General features: G+C 35.7%; 1 protein-coding gene across 1 annotated transcript in view; it reads left to right on the top strand.

Moving 5' to 3' along the window:
• Positions 1-20,218, top strand: part of LOC148947616 (complement component 1 Q subcomponent-binding protein, mitochondrial-like) — a 91,076-nt gene that overhangs the window by 69,294 nt on the left and 1,564 nt on the right. Inside the window, exons 3-4 of the mRNA XM_089095957.1 lie at positions 11,180-11,364; positions 18,857-18,945. Of these exons, the coding sequence (XP_088952083.1) occupies positions 11,180-11,364; positions 18,857-18,945 (274 nt within the window). The remainder of the gene's footprint in view (positions 1-11,179; positions 11,365-18,856; positions 18,946-20,218) is intronic.

Raw genomic sequence — 20,218 nt, forward strand, 5'->3', positions numbered from 1 at the left:
CAGCTTAGAGCAAGTTAAGGTTTTCAAGCCTTATTATGCTCTGACAACATCTTTAGGAAGGATTTTCTGGTCTGGCTGTTTATTAGGCTACTTCTGGGTTGTGGATTCAGCAAGCCTACTCCCAGTTTAACAAGGACTCTTGATGTAGCCACTTTTTGTCAGTTTTGGACTTAAACTTGTGAGTTGATTTGGCTAATACTGTGTGTTCCAAAAGAGGTTAGCAAGGTAAAATTCTAGACAAGCTACTTTTTGCATATCTTGGAAAGTAATTAGATTAGGAAAATGAAAATATTCAGATAATAGATCTACAAATAAAAACCTTGCATAATTATAGATCTTTTACATAAATAAAGTACAAGACTCAGCTTCACAGCCTTGCTCAATTCCAATTTATGAGGTTTCAAAGATCTGCAAGTGTATTTTCAAAGCATAAACCAGAGAAAAAAATATACTGAAAATTAAGGTATGATTTGCCCTATTAAGGTGTTTTTAACCCTAGATTTATTACTGAAAGTTTCATTATCCTAACCCATTTCCTTTTCAAGATAGCAAAACAGAAGACATTCAGTAACTGACCCTTCAGTTAATGGGAATACCATAAGCAACCCTGGAGATATAACTGAAGCTCTGAATCAGCTGTTCAAGTCAGTTTTTACGCCTCCAGAAGATGCCCCCTTGCCACAGATGGTGGAATATGATATTTAGAAACCAATGCAAGTTATTACTGTTGGCACTTTGGATATGGAATCACAGCTCAAAAGATTGAACCCAAATAAATCAGTTGGTCCTTGTGGGGTTCACCCTTAAACTTTGAAAGATGCTCATGCAGAGCTTGCCCTCCCCCTCGCAAAACTGTTCCAGAAGTCTCTTGTTACCAAACAAGTCCCTCAAGATTGGCAAAATGCCAATATTACACCTGTTTGCAATTTGAGTGCAGGCATACTACCAAACTTGCTTTGGATTTGTTTTTGACACTGCAGCTAAAGACTCCTCATACTTGCTAATAACTTCTCTTTTAAGGTAGCAGACTTTGTTTTGCATTTGTTTGAATTTGTCATGATTTACCTGCACTGGGATGTCCTTGTACCTTTTCCAGAACTTCTTTTTCTTTTGGACTGCTAGCTTGATTTCTTGTGTGACAAAAGGAAGCATTCTTGGTCTTTGTTTCAAAGTCTTTGTTGTGTGTTTTGCAGTTGTTTCACTGAGGACCCATTTTATCTCAAGCCAAGCTCCCTCTACATTATTCTTTTCAACAAAAGATCAATCTTAGTTAGCTAAATCTTGCCTGACCTTGTTATAGTTTGTATGCACGTGCTTTCTAAAATTGTTTGTCTGTGGATACATCTTTAGTTGACAAGTTATGGCTATGTGGTTGCTTGCACTGAAAGGTGGCTCTGGGTCTGTACTTTGGGTTGCCTCCTTATCTTTGACAAATAGGAGATCCAGGAGAGATGGGTTCTGGCCCTCTCTGTACCTAGTCAGGAAATCAATTGTCTGATACAATGAATGCTCTTGTAGGCACTTGAGGATTGGGCCAAACTGGTCATTGTTATCTCCTGCAGCAGCATGACCACTAACCCATTGAATCTGAGGTGGACTGAAGTCTCCAACCATTACTATATTGGTTACCAAGGTGCAATCTGAAGTATACTTTGGTTTAACTTCAGTGAAGGCAAACAAACTCACTTCAGGTCTTGCTGACACTACAGCTTTTATTTGATCCATTAGTCAGTCTTCATTTTCAAATAGTCAGTCTTCATTTTCAACATGGGCATCACCAATATTACTAAGTCCCAACTTGCAACATTCAAAAGTGGAACTATCCAAAGGTTCTCTGCTATGAATGCTTTATCCTTACCTAAGTTGTGTTGTGAATTATTTGAGCTGGAAAAAATGTTGCTTGAATTTAATAAATTGATGTGATAAACAATTGAAAAAGACATGAACAGTTAGTTGGGCTGACAGCCCCCTATTAGTTGCCAGTTTTTTTTGGATCTGAGCTGAACAGGATGATTGGTACTTATTCATAATTTGGGTAAAGCAAGCTTCAGGCTGAACAAGTATTTCTTTTGAGAGATAGGTTGAGGCTATCTCACTGGCAATATCTGACTTCTGCTGGGGTAACAGGGTGACTTTTTCCAGGGCTAGCATGTTGAGCATAAAGAGGCACATATCAGATAGGAGGTTTTCACTATTTGAGGATTGGGTTGATGCTTCTTGCCTCTATTCTTTCCTTGACAGGGGTATTAATGGGGGATAATTGTTCTTGTTGATGCAAAGGGTTTGAGTTTTTCCTTTCTTTTTTTGTCCTCAAGGCTTCGTGAATGGGGAGTGCTGGCTGCTTGGGGGGGGGGGAGGTACTCAATTGATTGACACCAATGGAAATAGGTACCAGAGGTTCTGATCTATTATGCATGTTTGAGACAACTTTGTATTGCTCTAGCCTCTATAGTGGAAAAAGTGTAAGGTATTGACCTTTCTTCAGCAATTTTTAAAGTGACAGCTTTTTGTTTGTACAATGGAGATTTAGACTTATTATCTGATCTATGAGGGCCTTTGCATTTAATACATTAGGGTTCTTCTTTGGGGCTGGTAGCATCCTCATTATGTTGGTTATCACACTTTGCACAGTTTATAATATTTGAAGAGCAAAATTTAGCTATATGCCCTAGCTTTGAACATTTATGGCATCAGATAGGCTTCAACTAGTAGGCTTTGAAGGCTTTTCTTTGGCCAAACAACAGCAAAGGTAGATTCAGATTTACCTCCTTGTTCAAACCAAATAGGAATGATTTGCTGATTATTTGGCCTGTAGTATCAGGTTTCCTAATCTAGAGACACTTGACACTGATATAGGCTCCCCTTGGCTATTTGTTTGGCCAGTGGCCAGCTCCTGTAGTGCTATATATGTTGGGACATTGTAAATAACAATTTCGGACTCCTTTTTGGGAGGATACCAACAACCACACTTGATAGACATCCTTAAAGATTAGTAGTTATCAAAAGTTTTTTGGATGCAGCTTTATCCTTCAGAGAGGTTAAAATTGCGCCATTTTTATTAATATTTAAAGTTAATTCTGATTTAATCATTTTTAAAATCGCCAGTTTGATTTGGGCAATATCTTTGACAATAAAAGGTTGCTCGGTAGAAATCTCTAAGTACAGTTGGAAGGAGATATTGTGGTCTTTCTTGGCCTGAGAATTTAGGGGCTTTGCTGGAGAAATCTTTATGTTCCTTGGCATTCCAAGGGAGAACTTCTTGAATGCCATCCATGGGGTTCTTGTATTAGAAATAGCATCATACAATGGGGGAATACCCTCAATTGTAGTATTAGCTTCAACAGTTATCATGGTTTCATCCATGAAATCTGATGAGAAGGATCTGAAGGATTCAGATTCAGAAACTATTGATCCTGTTCTTGTTAAGGAGGGGGGGTCATGATACAGAGCAAGAAGAAGATTGGATCAGACTTACTATTTTATTTTCTGTTCCTAGTACCAGGTGTCCCATCTCTGGCAGTTTCTTAGGGGGGCTCAAAAACATTTATTCTGTGGTTTTTGGCAGGATTTTCAAATTTGTCCAAAAGAAAATTATTTTGGCAACTGCAGTGGCAACTGTGACAAAGAAAATTCAAAATATGGGAACATTGAAATCTTGAGGGAATTAAAGCTTTCAACAATGCCAGAAAGAATAGGAAAGATATTGCTGATTCCTACCATTTCTTTGGGATCAATTTCTGAACAGCAAACTTCTTCCATTTTTTTTTTCTTTCACTGGATTCAACAGTGTCAGACCTGAGACAATAAGTAACTTTGATTTTTTTCAGCCATATCTTCTTCTATTCAGACTCCAATATTTGTCAAGGATGGACCAGGACAAACTTCCTCAAATGATGTCCGAAATGTTACTTTTATTTTACCACACTTATTTTTCTGTATTTATTTCACTTATTTAGTAAAATTAAAAATCTTCAAACAAATTCAAAAACTTTTATGGAGAAATCTGACCGTAACCTATAAAACTTGAAGGGCAACTTCAAAACCATATTTTTCTTTGCTTCTTGCAAGTAACTTGGTACGCTTTAGTTCAGTTCAGTTCCATTTTAAACCACACCTCGAAAAAAAAAGAGTAAGAACCCCAAAAGTAGAGAGCCAGTTCAAACATGTAGAGATCTACTGCATAGTAGTACTGATCTTTTGTACATACATATTTAAGTAAAATCCAATATCTCTAAAACTCACGCATCTCCAATACTCCAATCCTGTAGGAAAGACTGTTTACTGGGACTGTCCTCTAACTCACAAAAACACAATTAAATTAGGTAAAAATAAAAAAAAAGTTTGCATATTAGAAGGACATCATCTTTTTATCATATATAATTAAATATTAAGGATAGATTTTTTAATTATCCCTAATCTTAGTATCATTTCCTCATTTATCAATAAAAAATTATTGAATGTTTTAATCAAATTTTTTAAAGTTTACTGCCCTTTAACAGACTGACACTAGTTGATCAAATTTCCCCTTAAGATTAAGATTCTGCCAAGACTTTGGGAGTATATCCTATCAAATTGTAAATTTACACCTTGGACATCTGCTGAAATTTTTTGATAAATTTCTTTAGCAGTGTCAAAATGTGAGATGAGAGGTGGCTGCAACTGCAAAGCACTAAAACAAGAGGCACCACTGAAGACAAACTCTAAGCTTTCTGTTAACTTAAATTGAACTAAGCTATCTTGCTGTTTGAGATGAAGTTTGCTCATGACAGGGCCTTCTACAGTTTTCTTTGAGCTTCATGGCCATAACCATTTTGGAATATCCAATAGAGTGGTCTTTTGCACAATCTTTGGCCTGATCTTTGCTTTGGTACTGTTTTTCAATTCCTCATTATGATGCTACAGACTGAAAATAGCTTGATAATCAGATTCAAATTCATAATACCTTTCATCTTTCTTTCTTTGAAACAAACTTCATACACAAGCTTTATTCTAGTTCTGGATCTGTTCCTTTGTATTGCAAACATTTCATGTACCGATGATTTAAACAAATAAAATAGTGCTCCAAGCATCTTTTTAGGTATAAATTCAAAATTGCACTAATTCAAATTGCAATTCCTTGATCACTGAGAAATTTGATTCCCTATAAACTTTCCTCACTCTTGACAAACCAGTTTGGTTTGAATATATTTTGACATGTATATGTATTTCAGAATTTTCTTTTGGTGTAGCAGTATAATACAGGCTGATTGGATGTATTTGGGGAAAAGGTGGGCGTCAGAGGGGGGTTAGTTGCCCTCCAATCACTTTCAACTATAAAAAAGGGCACTAGCCCTTTGAATTTCCAATCGAATGAATATTTTTTGAAGTTTCTGCGACAGTGCCTTCTATAAAAACATTAAATGCCCCCAGTGCATAACTTACAACCCTTTCCCTGAAGGCTGTGGGGGAGTGTACTCCTCAAAACCATAATTTCAATCAGGAAATCAACTACGCTGAACAAAATAGCTATCTCAAAATTTTGATTGGATGTGTTTGGGGGAATGATGGGCGTGGGGCTAGTTGCTCTCCAATCATTTTCGACTATTAAAAAGGGCACTAGCCACTCCAATTTCCAATCGAATGAGCCTTTTTCGAAGTTTCTACAACAACCCCTTCGATATGAAGTGCCCTGGTATGAAAAAAAAATAAACAATACATTGTGCCAACATCGTTCTTTACTTAGGCAGCGCGATTGCGCTGCCTATGATAGCCAAGCATCATAATTTGGAAAGTTTTGCTGTTTGTTGTTAAAGTCTTTAAAATGTAGAATTTCACACAACATTCCCATAATATCATCTCCCTGTTCTACCCTTAAATCTCTTACTATTTGATTAATTTGACTGTTGACAGTACATAATGACTGATCTGATATTGCACAATGCCTTTTAACACTTTGTGCTGTGAAAATTGCAAGTCCTCGTAAAATATGTAAGATACTGGTAAAATACCGGTAACATACTAATTTTACGGGGGTCCGTAAAATTACGGTAAACTACCCCAATTTTACCAGTGACAACACTAGCTGACATCCCCAATGCCTTCTTAAGATCAGGACATGAATTTGTATTTTACTGAAAACAAAATGTGTTTTGTTTTCATTTTTTTGACTTAAACAAATAAAAAGTTCTTGAAACTTTCAGGAATAAATATCAGTATATGTATATTAAACTGACAATGCACGGTCATTTTTTCAATAAAATACAAATTATGTTACCCTTGCCCCCATACTCTGGGGGTTGTGCCAACCCCTAAGGCATTGTTATATAATCTTTGGACTGTTTTTGAACAAATGACTATCTCAAAATTTATATTGGATGCATTTGGGGAACCTAGACCGTGAAGGTTAGGAGGGGGCCAGTTGCCCTCCAATCGCTTTTTTTAGCTCAACATTTCCAAAAATTTTATCTCAATATACTTAGCTTTTTCAGAGACATCCAGGTTCATATATTCCACCTTTTCCCAATGAAAAATCCTGCTTGTAAAGGAATGGACAAAATGCATAATTTATATTCATATCCCCTGAAGCTGTAGGGGACATGGCAACCTAGGAGGCATAATTTTTAGATCTTATGACCACTTTGTACTAAATCTATTTTTCAAATTGTTGATCAGTGTTGTGGAGAGGGGGTATTTCACAAGGGCAAGGAGTAGATTGCTGCCTTCCGATTACTACTCAACATGCCCCCATACATAGCCTGAATGTTTTCACTTAGAATCCTCAGCCGTTCCTTGGATATTGCTGACATACCCTTTGGACAACCAGCAAGCGCAAAGTGCGTTTTGACTGTATTCGACATCCCTCCCAATATTTCCTTAAGGTTTCATCTTAATATCCAACCCCATTTTGGGGACTTAGGATCAAAAATGCTTCCCTTTTCTTGTGAATAACCCCTTATGTAAACAATGAGCAACTTTTGTAACGTTAAACCCATGTCCTAAGGGCTGTGCGGCTATGTTATCCCTGTTGGCTCAGTTATTTGACTCTTAGACTATTTTAACCAAGATAGATATTTCAGAATCGTGATGAAATGTGTATGGGAGGAGGGGAACTAAAAAGGGCAGGAGAGGCGTGCTGGTTGCCCTCCAACGACTTTTCGACATTGCTCTCAACATGCCCTGAAAGCTTCAATTTAATACCCTCGGCTGCTGTAAAGAAATATCTGATACATTTTTAATAAACTGGTTACAAATAATCTCTTGATTTCGTTTAACATATATCAAATTTCTCAGAGTTTTGCCTTAATGCCCTCAGTTTTGTTGGACACACCCAGAATCAACCATTTCCCCTTTCCCAGTGATAAATCCTTCATGTAAACAAGGGGCATCTTACAAAATTTATCATCCTTGCCCATGGATTTCGGAAGGCTTGGTATCACTGTAGGTATAGCTATTAGAGCTTTTGACTATTTTGAACAAAATAGCTTTTCAAAATGCTGATCAGCATTGTGAGGAGGGAACATTTAAAAGGGCAAGGGAGATAAGTTGCCCTCCAATCACTGTTCGTCACACGCATAAAATTTCAACTGAATACTCTCAGTCGTTCCTTAGAATTGCTGATACCCCCTTTTGACAACCAGCGTGCACAGAGTGTGTTCGATATCCCTTTCAACATTTCCTTAAAGTTTCACCTTAATACCTTAACACTTTTTTGGAGACACAGGATAAACCATGCCCCATTTTCCCAATAATAAAAACGTAAACAATGGGCAACTTGTATAACTTAGAGCCCTTGCCCCGGGTGTTATAGGGCTTACGTCACCCACAGAGTTACGCTTATTGACCTTTTGGACTATTTTGAACAAAATGGTTATCTCAAAATTCTGATCGGATGTACTTAGGGGGAAAGGGCTGTTTGCCCTCCAATCGCTCTAAAATGCATTAGAACTTTAATCTTTCAATCAAATGAGCCCCTTCTAACTCCTTCCATATAAAGCGGCTTTGAGAAAAAAAAAATCTGACATTGAAGCCTTATAGTTTCATACTGTAGGCGACGCTAGAGCGTTGTTCTTTGATATAATGAATATGTTATTCTCTGATATAATGATGGAAAATTTAAGGGAAAAACCCTGAAATTAAAACAGGCTGACCAACCCCAATTGTTTCTTGTTTGCTTATATTAGCAATGACCCTTTTAAACAAAGGGAAAAGATCACTCTTTGAGGTTTTAATTATAATAATATTATACATTTACAATTAATTAAAATTTATTTCATACTATATTTATACTTAATATATAATTATGCTAGACTAGACGATTCCCTTGCACCATGCGGGATTAAACCTGCTTATGTACTATTGATAGGTACGGTTGCTTCCACTACATCAGCACAAGGGTGAGTGACAATATTATTTTAAAAGTTCATTTTAAGTGGAAGAATCGTTGTCTTTTAATTACTTCATGTTGTCCTGGTGATTCAAAGCTTTACTTATGTGCATGGATAGTAAACAGTTAGACAATGTTGTCAAAATAGTTTAGATGCAGTATTTTGTAATTTTTTTTTGTAACGCACATAAGCACGCAGTTATGGCAGTTTCCTTTAAAATGAACCATTAATCTGCTCTCTATGATTTTCCAGTACCCAGCTAGTTAGGAGAAGGGAAACAACGGAAAAAAGAAGCTGTCATTGCAAAAGAATGATCTATGGGCTATTTTATTTCTTAGTATCGGACGTGATCGTCTCTCACTAGGTTGCCGCTACCGCTGCAACCCTGATAATATTATATACTATAAATCAATTAATACGATAATCTGTTAATTCCATTTTGAGATTTTCTTCCCTTGCACCGTGCGGGATTAAACCTGAAAACCCCCGAATGGGACGGTTACTCCACTACGCCAGCATAAGGGTAATTGGAGTTCATGTTGTGCTGTTGCTTCGCTTATGTGCATGAACAGTAAAAACAGTACGACAATGCTGTCAAAATGGTTTAGATGGAACTCCTTTTTTCAATAGATTAAAACTTGGACAAAATCATTAGAACTATTTCTGTGTTTACCTGAACCCTAAGTGAGAGTTAGCATGTTTTGGCATTAAATAGCCGATAATTACCATAAGAAAGCTTACGAGGCTACCGCTTAAATTTCAGCCCTTTGATGCACGTGCCCCCTCCTTAACAGAGAAAAAGATCGTGGGTAGGGGGTGGTTGCCCTTATATCCCTTTTGAATCTTAAAAAGGACAATAAAACTTTTGATTTCCGATCGAATGAGCAGCCTCCAAAGTTATGTGACAACCCTTCCGATAAAAACCTTATATATTAACATTGGGCAACTTGCATAGCTCACAGCCCTTGACCCCGGGGCTGGAAGGGGGCTATCTCAAAATTTTGATCGGATGTGGTTGGGGGAAAATGGCGTAGGTGGTGGCTTGTTGCCCTTCAATAACTTTTGACCCATAAAAAGTGCACTAGAAATTTTAACTTGGAATCGAACGAGCGCCCTCAGAAGTTTGTACGACCCACCCTTCCATATGAAGTGCCTCTGCCAAAAAAAAAAAAAATTAATAATATTACATTGAATCCTTGTGGCTCTTTACTATAAGCAACGCCATAGCACCGCCTCTGACTTAAACAGGGGAGTCTATAACTTTCAATTTCCCTTCTAATGAGCGTCCAAAATTATCCAGGAGGAATAGGGGGGGATTTTCATAGTAGGGGATATTCCAGGGGGACACATAGACCTTTTCGTCCTAATTCTTTAAGAACGACTGCTAAGATTTTTTAATGCACTACAAAACTTAACCATTAAGAGTGGGGGTTGAGGAGGGAGCACCCTCCTGATACTCAGAATAATTTCTGAAAAATATTAAAGTAAGAAGAATATTTTTACTTCAAAGTTTATACCGAATAAGGAGGCAGATATTCAGTTATTTGTATTGAAGATCTGCTTAATGCCTGATCTTCTATTTGGTTGAAGCAATCCTGACCTACATTCTATAAACCAACCTTGAATATAGACATATATATAGTCCACCATATATTTTAATTTTAAACTTGAAATACTATTACATCCAGGTCGCTCTTTACTTACTGTTTGTTACAAATATAGAGAAACAAAATGAAAAAGTAAAAATTTTACAAGGTATTCAAGATTTTGAATTTCCTATAAATCTGTGCACATACTACAAAACGAACCATGATCAATTACTGAATAATACTGGCTATGCAATGTAATCTAACACCTATTTATATCCTAATGGTATAACGTCATAATATACTGACGTCAATATAGCTAACATCATAATATAGCATTTACTTTTTACGTCATATAAGGTTCTAACCTATAATTATGACGACATTCATTATCTCGCATACTAATATCTCTAATAGAACACTGTTTTATCTCTAACAGAACACTGTTTTTGATACCTTTCTGTTAGATACCCACTTGTGTTGGCAGTCTGATTAAAACCGTTAGTTGCGGATTTTATAATTGTCTAAATGAGTTTGACTTAAAGACAAGGAATGGTATGGTGCGTTGCTTAGGACAGCTTTGAAGTTAGGCCCTCAACAAGATTATCAGATGTCTTGTCTGAGAAAAGAATGGTGTAATCCAGATCATGGAATGTGAAGTCCAGGTATGGCGTGCGAAATGGAGGAAGGATGTGCGAAAGCACAGGCTGGTTGGCCCGCCCCCCTCCCCATTGCACTTCCTGGCTGAAGGGCTACGAAGCGGAGATCAGCACAGCCGGTTTGGACCTTAAGGGTCGGTCTAGTGCAGTCATACTTACTTGCTTATTGTAACGTGAACCGCATTGACTCTAGAGTTCAATTCCTGGTATGCAATGATGAACTTTGAAGCATATTTCATTCCTTAAGAGCCTTGGGATTCAAATTTATAGAATTTTCTCATTTAAGTGTCATATGCGGTCTATTTGTAAATTTTTGTTTTATAACCTTGTTTATTATAAAAAACATGCGATTTTCCTCCTTTCTATCCTATGTCTTTTTAATTTTCTTTGTCCATTTTTAGATACTGTATTACAGTATTTTGTTCTACAAAATAATTCTGTTTGGTTGTTTGTTGGCCTCACTAGCTTACACTGTTTGACTCGCTTTGACTTATGCTCTTACCCAACAGGATTGCCAGCTGATGTTATATTGCAAGATAAAACATACATTGTTCTTTCAATCTAATTTTAGAATCAAAATTAGCTACACAGTTAAGCATACTGTTGATTCGGAAGTACCAGAAGAATTGGATCCTAATGCTGAGCAACCAGAAGGTGGTGAAATGAAATCCAAACCTGAGTTTGAAGTAGATATAATTAAAGATGGGAAAACTATTGGCATCACTTGTAATTATGGTCAAGAGAATACGGAAGAATAAGCTGGTGAGTGTTGAGAACAATAGATAAAATACATGAGCTTGGAATATTAATTTTAACTCTTGTATACTGTCATATGCATAGTCATCAGTTTCCTATTTTCCCAGGCAGAGCCAAATTCTTTCATTTCAATAATTACATAATTACATTACATAATTACATAACAATCTACAAATCCCCACAAAGGCTCCATGGCCTGTAGGAGGGGGATTGTCTTGGCTATTCCTATAGTCTGTACCAAAACAGATTTATAAATTCGAATAATAGTGTCAAATGTTTCTTTTGAGGACGGGGATCAGTTGCCCCAGACAACATCTTGGGAAGGGCTCTGGCTCCTGCAAAATAATAGATGAATAAAAGAAAAAGATAATCGTCCAAAGTCAAGAGCTTTTTTGGAGGAAGCATACTCCATGCGTGTGTGCTTTTCTTTGGGCTTAATCTCGCTAGTTTTTTCATTATATACTTTGTTCGAGGTTCTCTAATTATAAAGACTAAAGAATCTGTCAATACAAACTGAAGTAGAAATTGGAAGTTTTATAAAACAAGTAAATTATGTTGGTTTTGCTTTAGGATGCTATATTGTAGTTTTAGCCCTCATGCATCTAATTAGTCAGTTCAATAACTATTTAATGTTAATTTTGGTTAAAATTAAACTACATTCGGGTCATTCGGCTCTATAGACAAAAGGATCCTTCCATGTAAACGAAAGAGGAAATTGCATGTCATGTTCTGTTTTGGGAAGACTTTTTTTTTAGTCCTACTATCGTTATTAGTCATGTCAGAAATACTGAGATGCCATCGTTTGCTGAAATCATACACCAGGTGTAAAGTAGATAATTACTGTGTGTGTTTTTTTTATTTATGATGGTTGTTTGATGATTTGAGACTATTCCACAAATGATCCCTGGATGACCAAGAATTGACAGAGATGTGATTCGAAGTGAGAGGGGGGGGGGTGTAGTTGGCAAATTATGCAGATTACAGTACAGTCTTGATTTTAGCAGTATAGTCCTGGTACAGTCTTGATTTTAGCAGTATAATACGTTAATATTTCTACTAAAATCTGTCTGAGCTGCCTTTGTTTAAAGTTTGCTATTTGAAGCCCTTACCTCAAGATTACACATGTCGTTCCTCTGAATACCATTAACAAAAAATAGCACTTATTTGAGTTATCCGCTTCAGGAATCAAACAATTCATCGTAACGAAGTGTAAGTAAGGAGCGACCCGTCTCAATGGTAACCGAAACTCTAGAAAGCGGAATTTGCATACCAATCGATACATCAAAAGAATCACATTTTAATGCTGATTTCAAATATATAAGTTTTATCAAGTTTAGTTCAACCCATCAAAAGTTACGCGCCTGAAAAAATTTGGCTGATTTTCGAAAAAAGGGGGAAAGACCCCCTAAAAATTATAGAACCTTAATGAAAATCACACCATCATATTCAGCGTAAGAGAGAACCCTACTGAAGAGGTTTCAAGCTCCTATCTACAAAAATGTGGAATTTTGCATTTTTTGCCAGAATAAAGATGCGTGTTTATTCGTTTTTTTCTTTGTTTTGTTTTTTCCCAGGGGCTATTGTATCGACCCAGTGGTCCTAGAATATCGTGGGAGGGCTCATTGGAACGAAAATTAAAAGTTCTAGTGCTCTTTTTAAGTGACTAAAAAAATGGAGGGCAATTAGGCCCCCTCCCAAGCTCATTTTTATCCCAAAGTCACCCAATCAAAATTTTAATATAGCCATTCTGTTCAGCACGGTCGAAAATATGATAACTATGTCTTTTAGGATGATTTAATCCCCCGAAGTCCCCGGGGGGAGGGCTGAAAGTTATGAACTTACCCATTATTAAAATATAGTATTGTTATTGGGAAGTATACAGACATTTTCAGGGGGGATTTTTTCTGGTAGTGGGGGGGTGTGGATCGGGGGTTACGAGAGAGGATCTTTCCAAGGAGGAAGTTTTCATGGGGAAGGGGCATTACTATGCAGGGGCGCCGGATTTCCTAGCATTATCTAAAAAAGGCCAGAAATTAATTAAAAACAAGTTTTTCAACTGAAAGTAAGCAGTAACATCAAAACTTAAAACGAACAGAAATTATTATGTACATGGTTGGGTTCACCCTCTAGTCAATGCGTTACTCTTTAAACTAAAGGTTATTTAGTACTTTCATAACAGCTATTTATTCTAATTAACGGTAGTTGTAATTATGGGGCAATTCTTAAGAATTGGAACAAAATTCAAACTTTAGCTTAAAGAGCAAGGTATTGACTAGGGGACGAACCCTCTAATATACGTATTAAAAAGATATGAATATAGAAGTTCGTTACGTTAGTTAATTCGTAAGTTACGTATATTTATTACTAATAAAAACATCCGTAAATAAAATTAAACAAGTTTCGAGAAAGCCATTTAACCAAATAAAAGTAAAATTCATATTCAAATTTTGTTTTAATTATTCATATAGGGTGAGCCAAAATCAAAACCTGCCTTAATTAAAAACGTTCAAAAATTAAATAAAACAAAACAAGTTTTTTTTTAACTGAAAGTAAGGAACGACGTTAAAACTTAAAACGAACAGAAATTATTCCGTATATGAAGGCTGTCCCCTCCTCAACGCCTCGCTCTTTACACTAAAGTTTGACTTTCTCACAACTCTATTTTTTTAAACAATAAAAAACTTTAGCGTAAAGAGCGAGGCGTTTAGGAGGGGACAGCCCCTTTCATATACGGAATAATTTCTGTTCGTTTTAAGTTTTAACGTCGTTCCTTACTTTCAGTTAAAAAAAACTTTTTTTTTGTTTAAACTATACAAGGATCCAAAATTATTTCTAGATTAAGTTTCATTCACATAATCTAAAACTATCCAATTCTAGAGATGTTATCTTGAAAATTTTATATGGCATCTCCTGTTTTATTTTAAATATGAGCATTTTTATTTATATTTAATACATTTTTTATATCTAATGTAATTATATAATTTAATGTAATTTATATTTAAAATCAATTTTATTTAATATAATGGAATTCAATAATTATATTTAAACAATCTAAAATAGATATTGTGAATCAACAAATAAAGTGTTACATTCTACCTGTAACGTGTTTTTGAAAACATTTTTAATAACTTGTAATGATTTAAGCTCAAAAATAAGTTACACATAGGGTCTAAGTATATTGTCTTTATAAAACAATATCACATTAAAAGCCTTTCTTTTAAAAGGAAAATAAAAGAACATAAAATTAAAAAACGATTCCGAAAAAAGGATTTTTTTTTAATGAAAATAAAAGAGCCATATTTGGGGATAGTTTGAATTTCGGTGATGAAAATGACATTTTTGGAACGTTTAGACTGGTGGCTGGCCGCTATTTTTGCCCTATGTGTGGATGTGTGAATGACATTTTATTTCTTTTTGTATCCCAGGGTGAAGAGCTGTCTGAGTTGCGGAATGAATGTTTTGGACGAGTGTTTGGGAGTGAATGCTGGTTAATTAAGCGGATGGCTGATGGCGCGATGGCTGATGGCTGATTAAGCGGATGGCGCATGTGGTATTAAACAGTTGTGTAAGTTTCTTCGTTTAGGGATTCAACATAGGGAATCATGTTTGAGGGGTTGGCTTATTACGGTTAGTAGGAATTGAATTTTATTATGATTGGTGTTTGTCAGTTAAAATGTCGAACCTTGGTGTGTTTCTTTTTTTGTCTTTGTTGTTTTTTTCTTTTTTTGATTTATACTATCCAAAGTTGTATTTTGTTCCTGAGTTTTGTTTGTACAGTGTATTCTGTGTTGCTATGGCCCGCAGTCTTTTTGCAATAAATCTTATCTTTTGGAACACAAACACAAGCAGAAATAAAGTCCCTTAAAAATTGAAACTTAAAACGAGCAGAAATTACTACCAACGAATAAATTAAATTGAAAACAAGCAGAAACTAGAACAAATGATCACATCAAACAAAAAAGGTAGCACATACTATTATAGATGAATAAATAAATCGTAAGACGAATGGAAATTAAAGTGAAAAATCAAGTCAAACTTAAAACGAACAGACATTACTCTAAACAGGACCACTTAATCATTTCTTCTCTTTTTCACAAAGTAAAGAGGTCCATAACGTCAAAAAAAAAAAAAGAAGAAGAGACTAGTTTAGGCTCAAAAGTAAGAGTGGTGCTACTTTACTCTCTTCTCAAATTCTTTAAATTGCAGGAATGTCAAAAAAATGTGATTTTTATTTTTCAAAATATCAAAAAAAAAAAAAAAATCACAAAAATAATCAAGGTGTCTGGAAAGATCTATTGCAAGTAGACTGACCATTTTAATCCCTGGAAGCCTCAGCAATTTTTTTTTTCAAATTCTAAATATAAAAGCATAATGTTTAAAATACATTTTGTTTTCAGTAATGTGCAAATGATGCTGTAGCCTTTAGAAGGTCAGAGAGCAGTAGCTCTACTCCTGTTTACGATAATTTCTGTTTGTTTAAAGTTTGACTTGATTATTCATTTTAATTTCTTTTCGTTTAAGGATGTATTTATTCATCTGTTAATTCAAGTTTTTGTTTTAATTGATCTCTCTTTTGGTCGTGAAATTATTATTGAGTTGTCTTCAAAGCCTGCAATTTTAGGGCCGATCAGCATAAAAAAGTTTCAATTTTACGCGCTAATAATAATATAACTACATTTTCCTTCCAAAAGGAAAAGGCCCCTTGGTCGAGCCTACTTACCATGAAAGTTTACCGTCGGTCAGAGAAATACAATATTTGGCTAATTTGAGAGTTTTGTGAACCAATACAACCCACTTTTTTCAAAATCTTTTTTCCTCCTAGGTTCAAATGGCCCAGTGTAAATGCTCAGTTTTATCTACCAGCCAAATGGAGACAAAACAAATTTGGGCCTATTTTGGGAAACAAATTCGGGCCTATATTTAGCAAAAAAATTCAAATAGCTTTCGTCTGCATTGTCCTTCGGCAATGTTTGCCTTTGTCCCCTTGTCTTCATCTAGTGTGCTCTGAAAGTCTAAGCAAATCTGAGGGGAAAAAATTGTTTGCCCAGTTTCAGATGTCATATCTGGTGTCCAGTTTCATAGATACAACCAGTCTTCATTTTTTTTTTTTTTTCATTCAGGACTATCCGCCCTGTAAGTTAAAAGAATATCAGAGATCAAAAAAATTCCGGGGGTGGGGGGGGAGGTTGCAAGCCGCTGATGCTAAAATTAGTTTCAAGTGGCTTTTCTGTATAGTGTTCTATCTTGGCATGAAACTTGGAACATATTAAGATTAATTGAAAAAAGAAATATAAGGCCCCTTTTTTTGCTTCCCAAGTTTTATTATTTTGGTCTGGAATGATCAAAACATTTTAAGTCAAGTAACTGTCTAAAGAAAAGTATTAGAAATCTTACATGATCGGAAAAAAAAAGTTTTGGGTCCATTTTCGCACGACAAAAGCTTCCTTTGACTCAAAAGATAAGGATATAATACGAGATAGAAATGTTTTGCACCCTTATCCTTTTCTCCTACTTAATATTTTGAACCCCCTTGCCTTCCCGAAAATATTCGCTCTTAATTGTATTGAAGAAAGACTATTTCAGTAGCCTGGACGAATCTATCTTTCGATTTACCTCCCTAATTCACCTAGAATAGATTCAGAGTTCCACTTGGGCTAAAAGTTCTAAAACTTTTAGGCGTAAACATATATATTTTTTTGCCACCACATCTTCCCCATCTAAACATGAAGCTTCGCTTCCTCCCTACCCCCAGCATTCTGAAAGTTTCAGCTCCATTTCTACCTTTCGTTCCGAGATGTTACTAATATGCCATTTTGATAGTCTGGTTGCATAGTTTGTTTCGAGGGCTGGGCTCTACCCCAGCCCTCAAGTCAGAATTTGAGGTCTACTTGGTCCTTCAACATTCCATGAAAATCCCAGCTCAATCGTCCAATACGCTCCTGAGATTATGCAGATAAGCTGTTTTTCCAATCAAATGGTACCCTTTCAAAGTTTCTAGGACCACCCTCCCATGAAAGAGTCAGGTAAAAAAGTTATTTTGACAATTTGTCAAGCCTGTTGTTTCTGGGGGAATCAATTTTATTTTCTATTTTTCCTTCTGCGTTGGGCTCTTTATAGACCAAGGTTGTCCACGCAGAAAGATATAAATTTTGAGCCACTCAGAAAAATATTGTCTTCGATCCTTTTTTCCGCTTCGTTTTTTTGGGAGGTGGGGCTGGAGGCGAATTTTTCTTTTATAAAAAGTTCTTCTCGGCCCAAGGATTTATGCTTTTAAGTTTCAAATCGATCAGGGATAAAACAGATTGTCCCAATTTCTGGATTTCTTTGACGATTGGATGTTGTCCACAGAAAGAAAAAACGCATTTATAGCCAGGGTTGTATCCAGGAGAGAGGTGGCTCAGGGGTGCCGAAGCTCCCCTCTCTAGAGACCTGTCAGTGCTGCAACTAAGTCCTTGATTCACCATGAATACTTTGGAATTTTGATAATTGTGTTTTCGTACAAGAGAAATGTTAAAAAACTGATGACTTCACAAAAAATATTTGTGTAATTGTTGCTAGATCTATAACTGTTCTGATCTACAAATTTATTAGAACTGTGAAAGCTACACAAAAGTAAGAGAAAATTCCTCTCAACCACTAGAACGTATGTTAGGTTAAAGCCTTCCCCCCTAAAACAAACAAGCTTCTGAACATGTCCCTGGTAATAGTGAATCATAACCCTTAATGTTTGGAATGCATTTCTTTAGGGGACAAAGACAATTTTTATTTTATAGATAAAAGGAACCGAGTCTGATCTGTCATTAGTGTACTTTTGAAACAGGTCCTCTGTATTTTCAAAAACCCTTGAAATGTTTTTTTTTATAGATTGTAGATCATAACATAAAATGCCGATTGGGCTTTTTAGTTACGATCTATACTATATGAAAAAAGTTATGATCTGAGACATCTGGATAAAAAGACGAATAATTAGCAACAAAGTATAGTCCAATACATCTTATGACACCTAAGATGTTTTTTTTTTAATACATTGAGCAAAATAAATGCTTTATTCCCTCTGTTTAAACGTCTTGTTTTTAGTGTGGATTGGTTGATGTTCATTAGAATGTTGACTTCTTCTCATTTATATTCATAACTAAAAACATTGGGGGTGGGGAACTAGATTGTTTGAAAGATGTCACTTGGATAAACATAAAAAAACAATAAAATAATCTGGCTATTTGTTTCTAAAAGTATTTCTGGACCTGACTAATCAAAGGTGTGTGACTTGTGCACTATTTTGACATTTCCTGGGAGAAGTCCCATCCCTGTGTGGAGCTATGTATGCATTGAAAATTACTAAGATGTCTAGTTTAGTCTGATTCTTGGGTTTATTTAATACAAGGTAGTCGTACAAGGAGAAGGATTTCTGCCCTATTAACCCTTTCCTTACCCATATGCTTCATGATTAAAATTATCGATATTGTTATCCTCAGTTTCTATTTTATCTTTTTAGGTGATGTCTTTGCCATTGATGAAGTTACATTTTACGAAGGAGAATGGAAAGATTCAAACTATGCTGTAGCTGGTGATATTCTTGATGGGGTAATTCTTTTGTTTCTTCTTCCGTTCTGAAGGGAAATAATTTAGGAAAATTAGTAGAAGACCACGAGTTACACTATTAGTTTCGGTGAGGTTTTGAGGAAAAGAGGTTGAGCTTTGAGAAAAATATGCATAAGGAAGCTTATACAGTCCTACAGGCAGTCTAGGTCTCATAAATTATTTTCAGACTTATTTTTAGAAATTAATTTAATATTGTAAGCAAGGAAATCTATTGAGTCTGTAAACCCAATTAAATAAAAAACAACCAGTATTTTTGGAATTTATTCAAGATAATAGACCAAATTTCAAGTTGTGGATTTGAGACTTAATAGCAGGCGACAGAATTTTATTGAAGATAATAGATCATATTTCAGGTCGTGGATTCGAGACTCTTATTTTATTTACTGTCTTAAATTTTATTTAATTTTATATTAATTTAATTTAAATTTTATTTTATTTAAGATAAAAGATCTGTCAATTTGAGACTGTTTGAGATAAGGGGTCCATTGTAAGCTTATTCCAAGCTGTGTGTCACAAAAATATAATAGCAGGCGACAGCGAGTCAGCAAACAGTCTTACATTATTTTCCTTTATTATGGATAGACATGCAAAATCAAGACGTCGTTGGTTTTCCATTTACGATGTAATAATGTTGCTTTCCCGCTGAGGCGTAGCTCCAGCATTTTTATTGGGAAGGGGAGGCAAGAGGGGTCTCCATCCGGAGAGTCGTGGGACATGTACTATATAGTATTTTTTTTCCCGCCAAGTTATTGGGGAGGGGGGGGGGGGATGTCCCCCCCCCTCCGAAACGACTCCATTGCTTTCCCGTGAAGTATATTTACATTTAGGTAGAGGTTGTCTTACCATTTTTGAAATATATTTCAAGAAACGTTATGAAAAGGTGAACATAGGTTTGTATAAATGTCTTTAAGAGGTCCTCCTTTTAAACAGCCTATGGCATCTTTTCTCCATCTGAAGATTGTCAACCCAAAGAGATTTGTCATCCCTAGACACAAGAGCAACAGTTAGTCAGAAAAAATACAATGCTTATGTACACTACAATTTTCTGTGTTATAAAGAAGGTTTTCCAAACAAATCCAAATAGAAATGTCAAAATAAATCTTAGAAAGAAAAATGAGATCTTCCCAGGAAAAATTGAGTAATTTAGGCCTACAAATTTTAAGGCATGATACAAAACATGAAAAAGCGCATCTTTTTACTGCATACTTCGCCTTGGGAATCCTTGGAGGATAAAGTACTTGAGTGTCCCCTATCG

Source organism: Artemia sp. Qi Xiang Cuo, chromosome 10, assembly GCF_049724085.1.
Source record: "Artemia sp. Qi Xiang Cuo chromosome 10, ASM4972408v1, whole genome shotgun sequence".
Taxonomy (NCBI): domain Eukaryota; kingdom Metazoa; phylum Arthropoda; class Branchiopoda; order Anostraca; family Artemiidae; genus Artemia; species Artemia sp. Qi Xiang Cuo.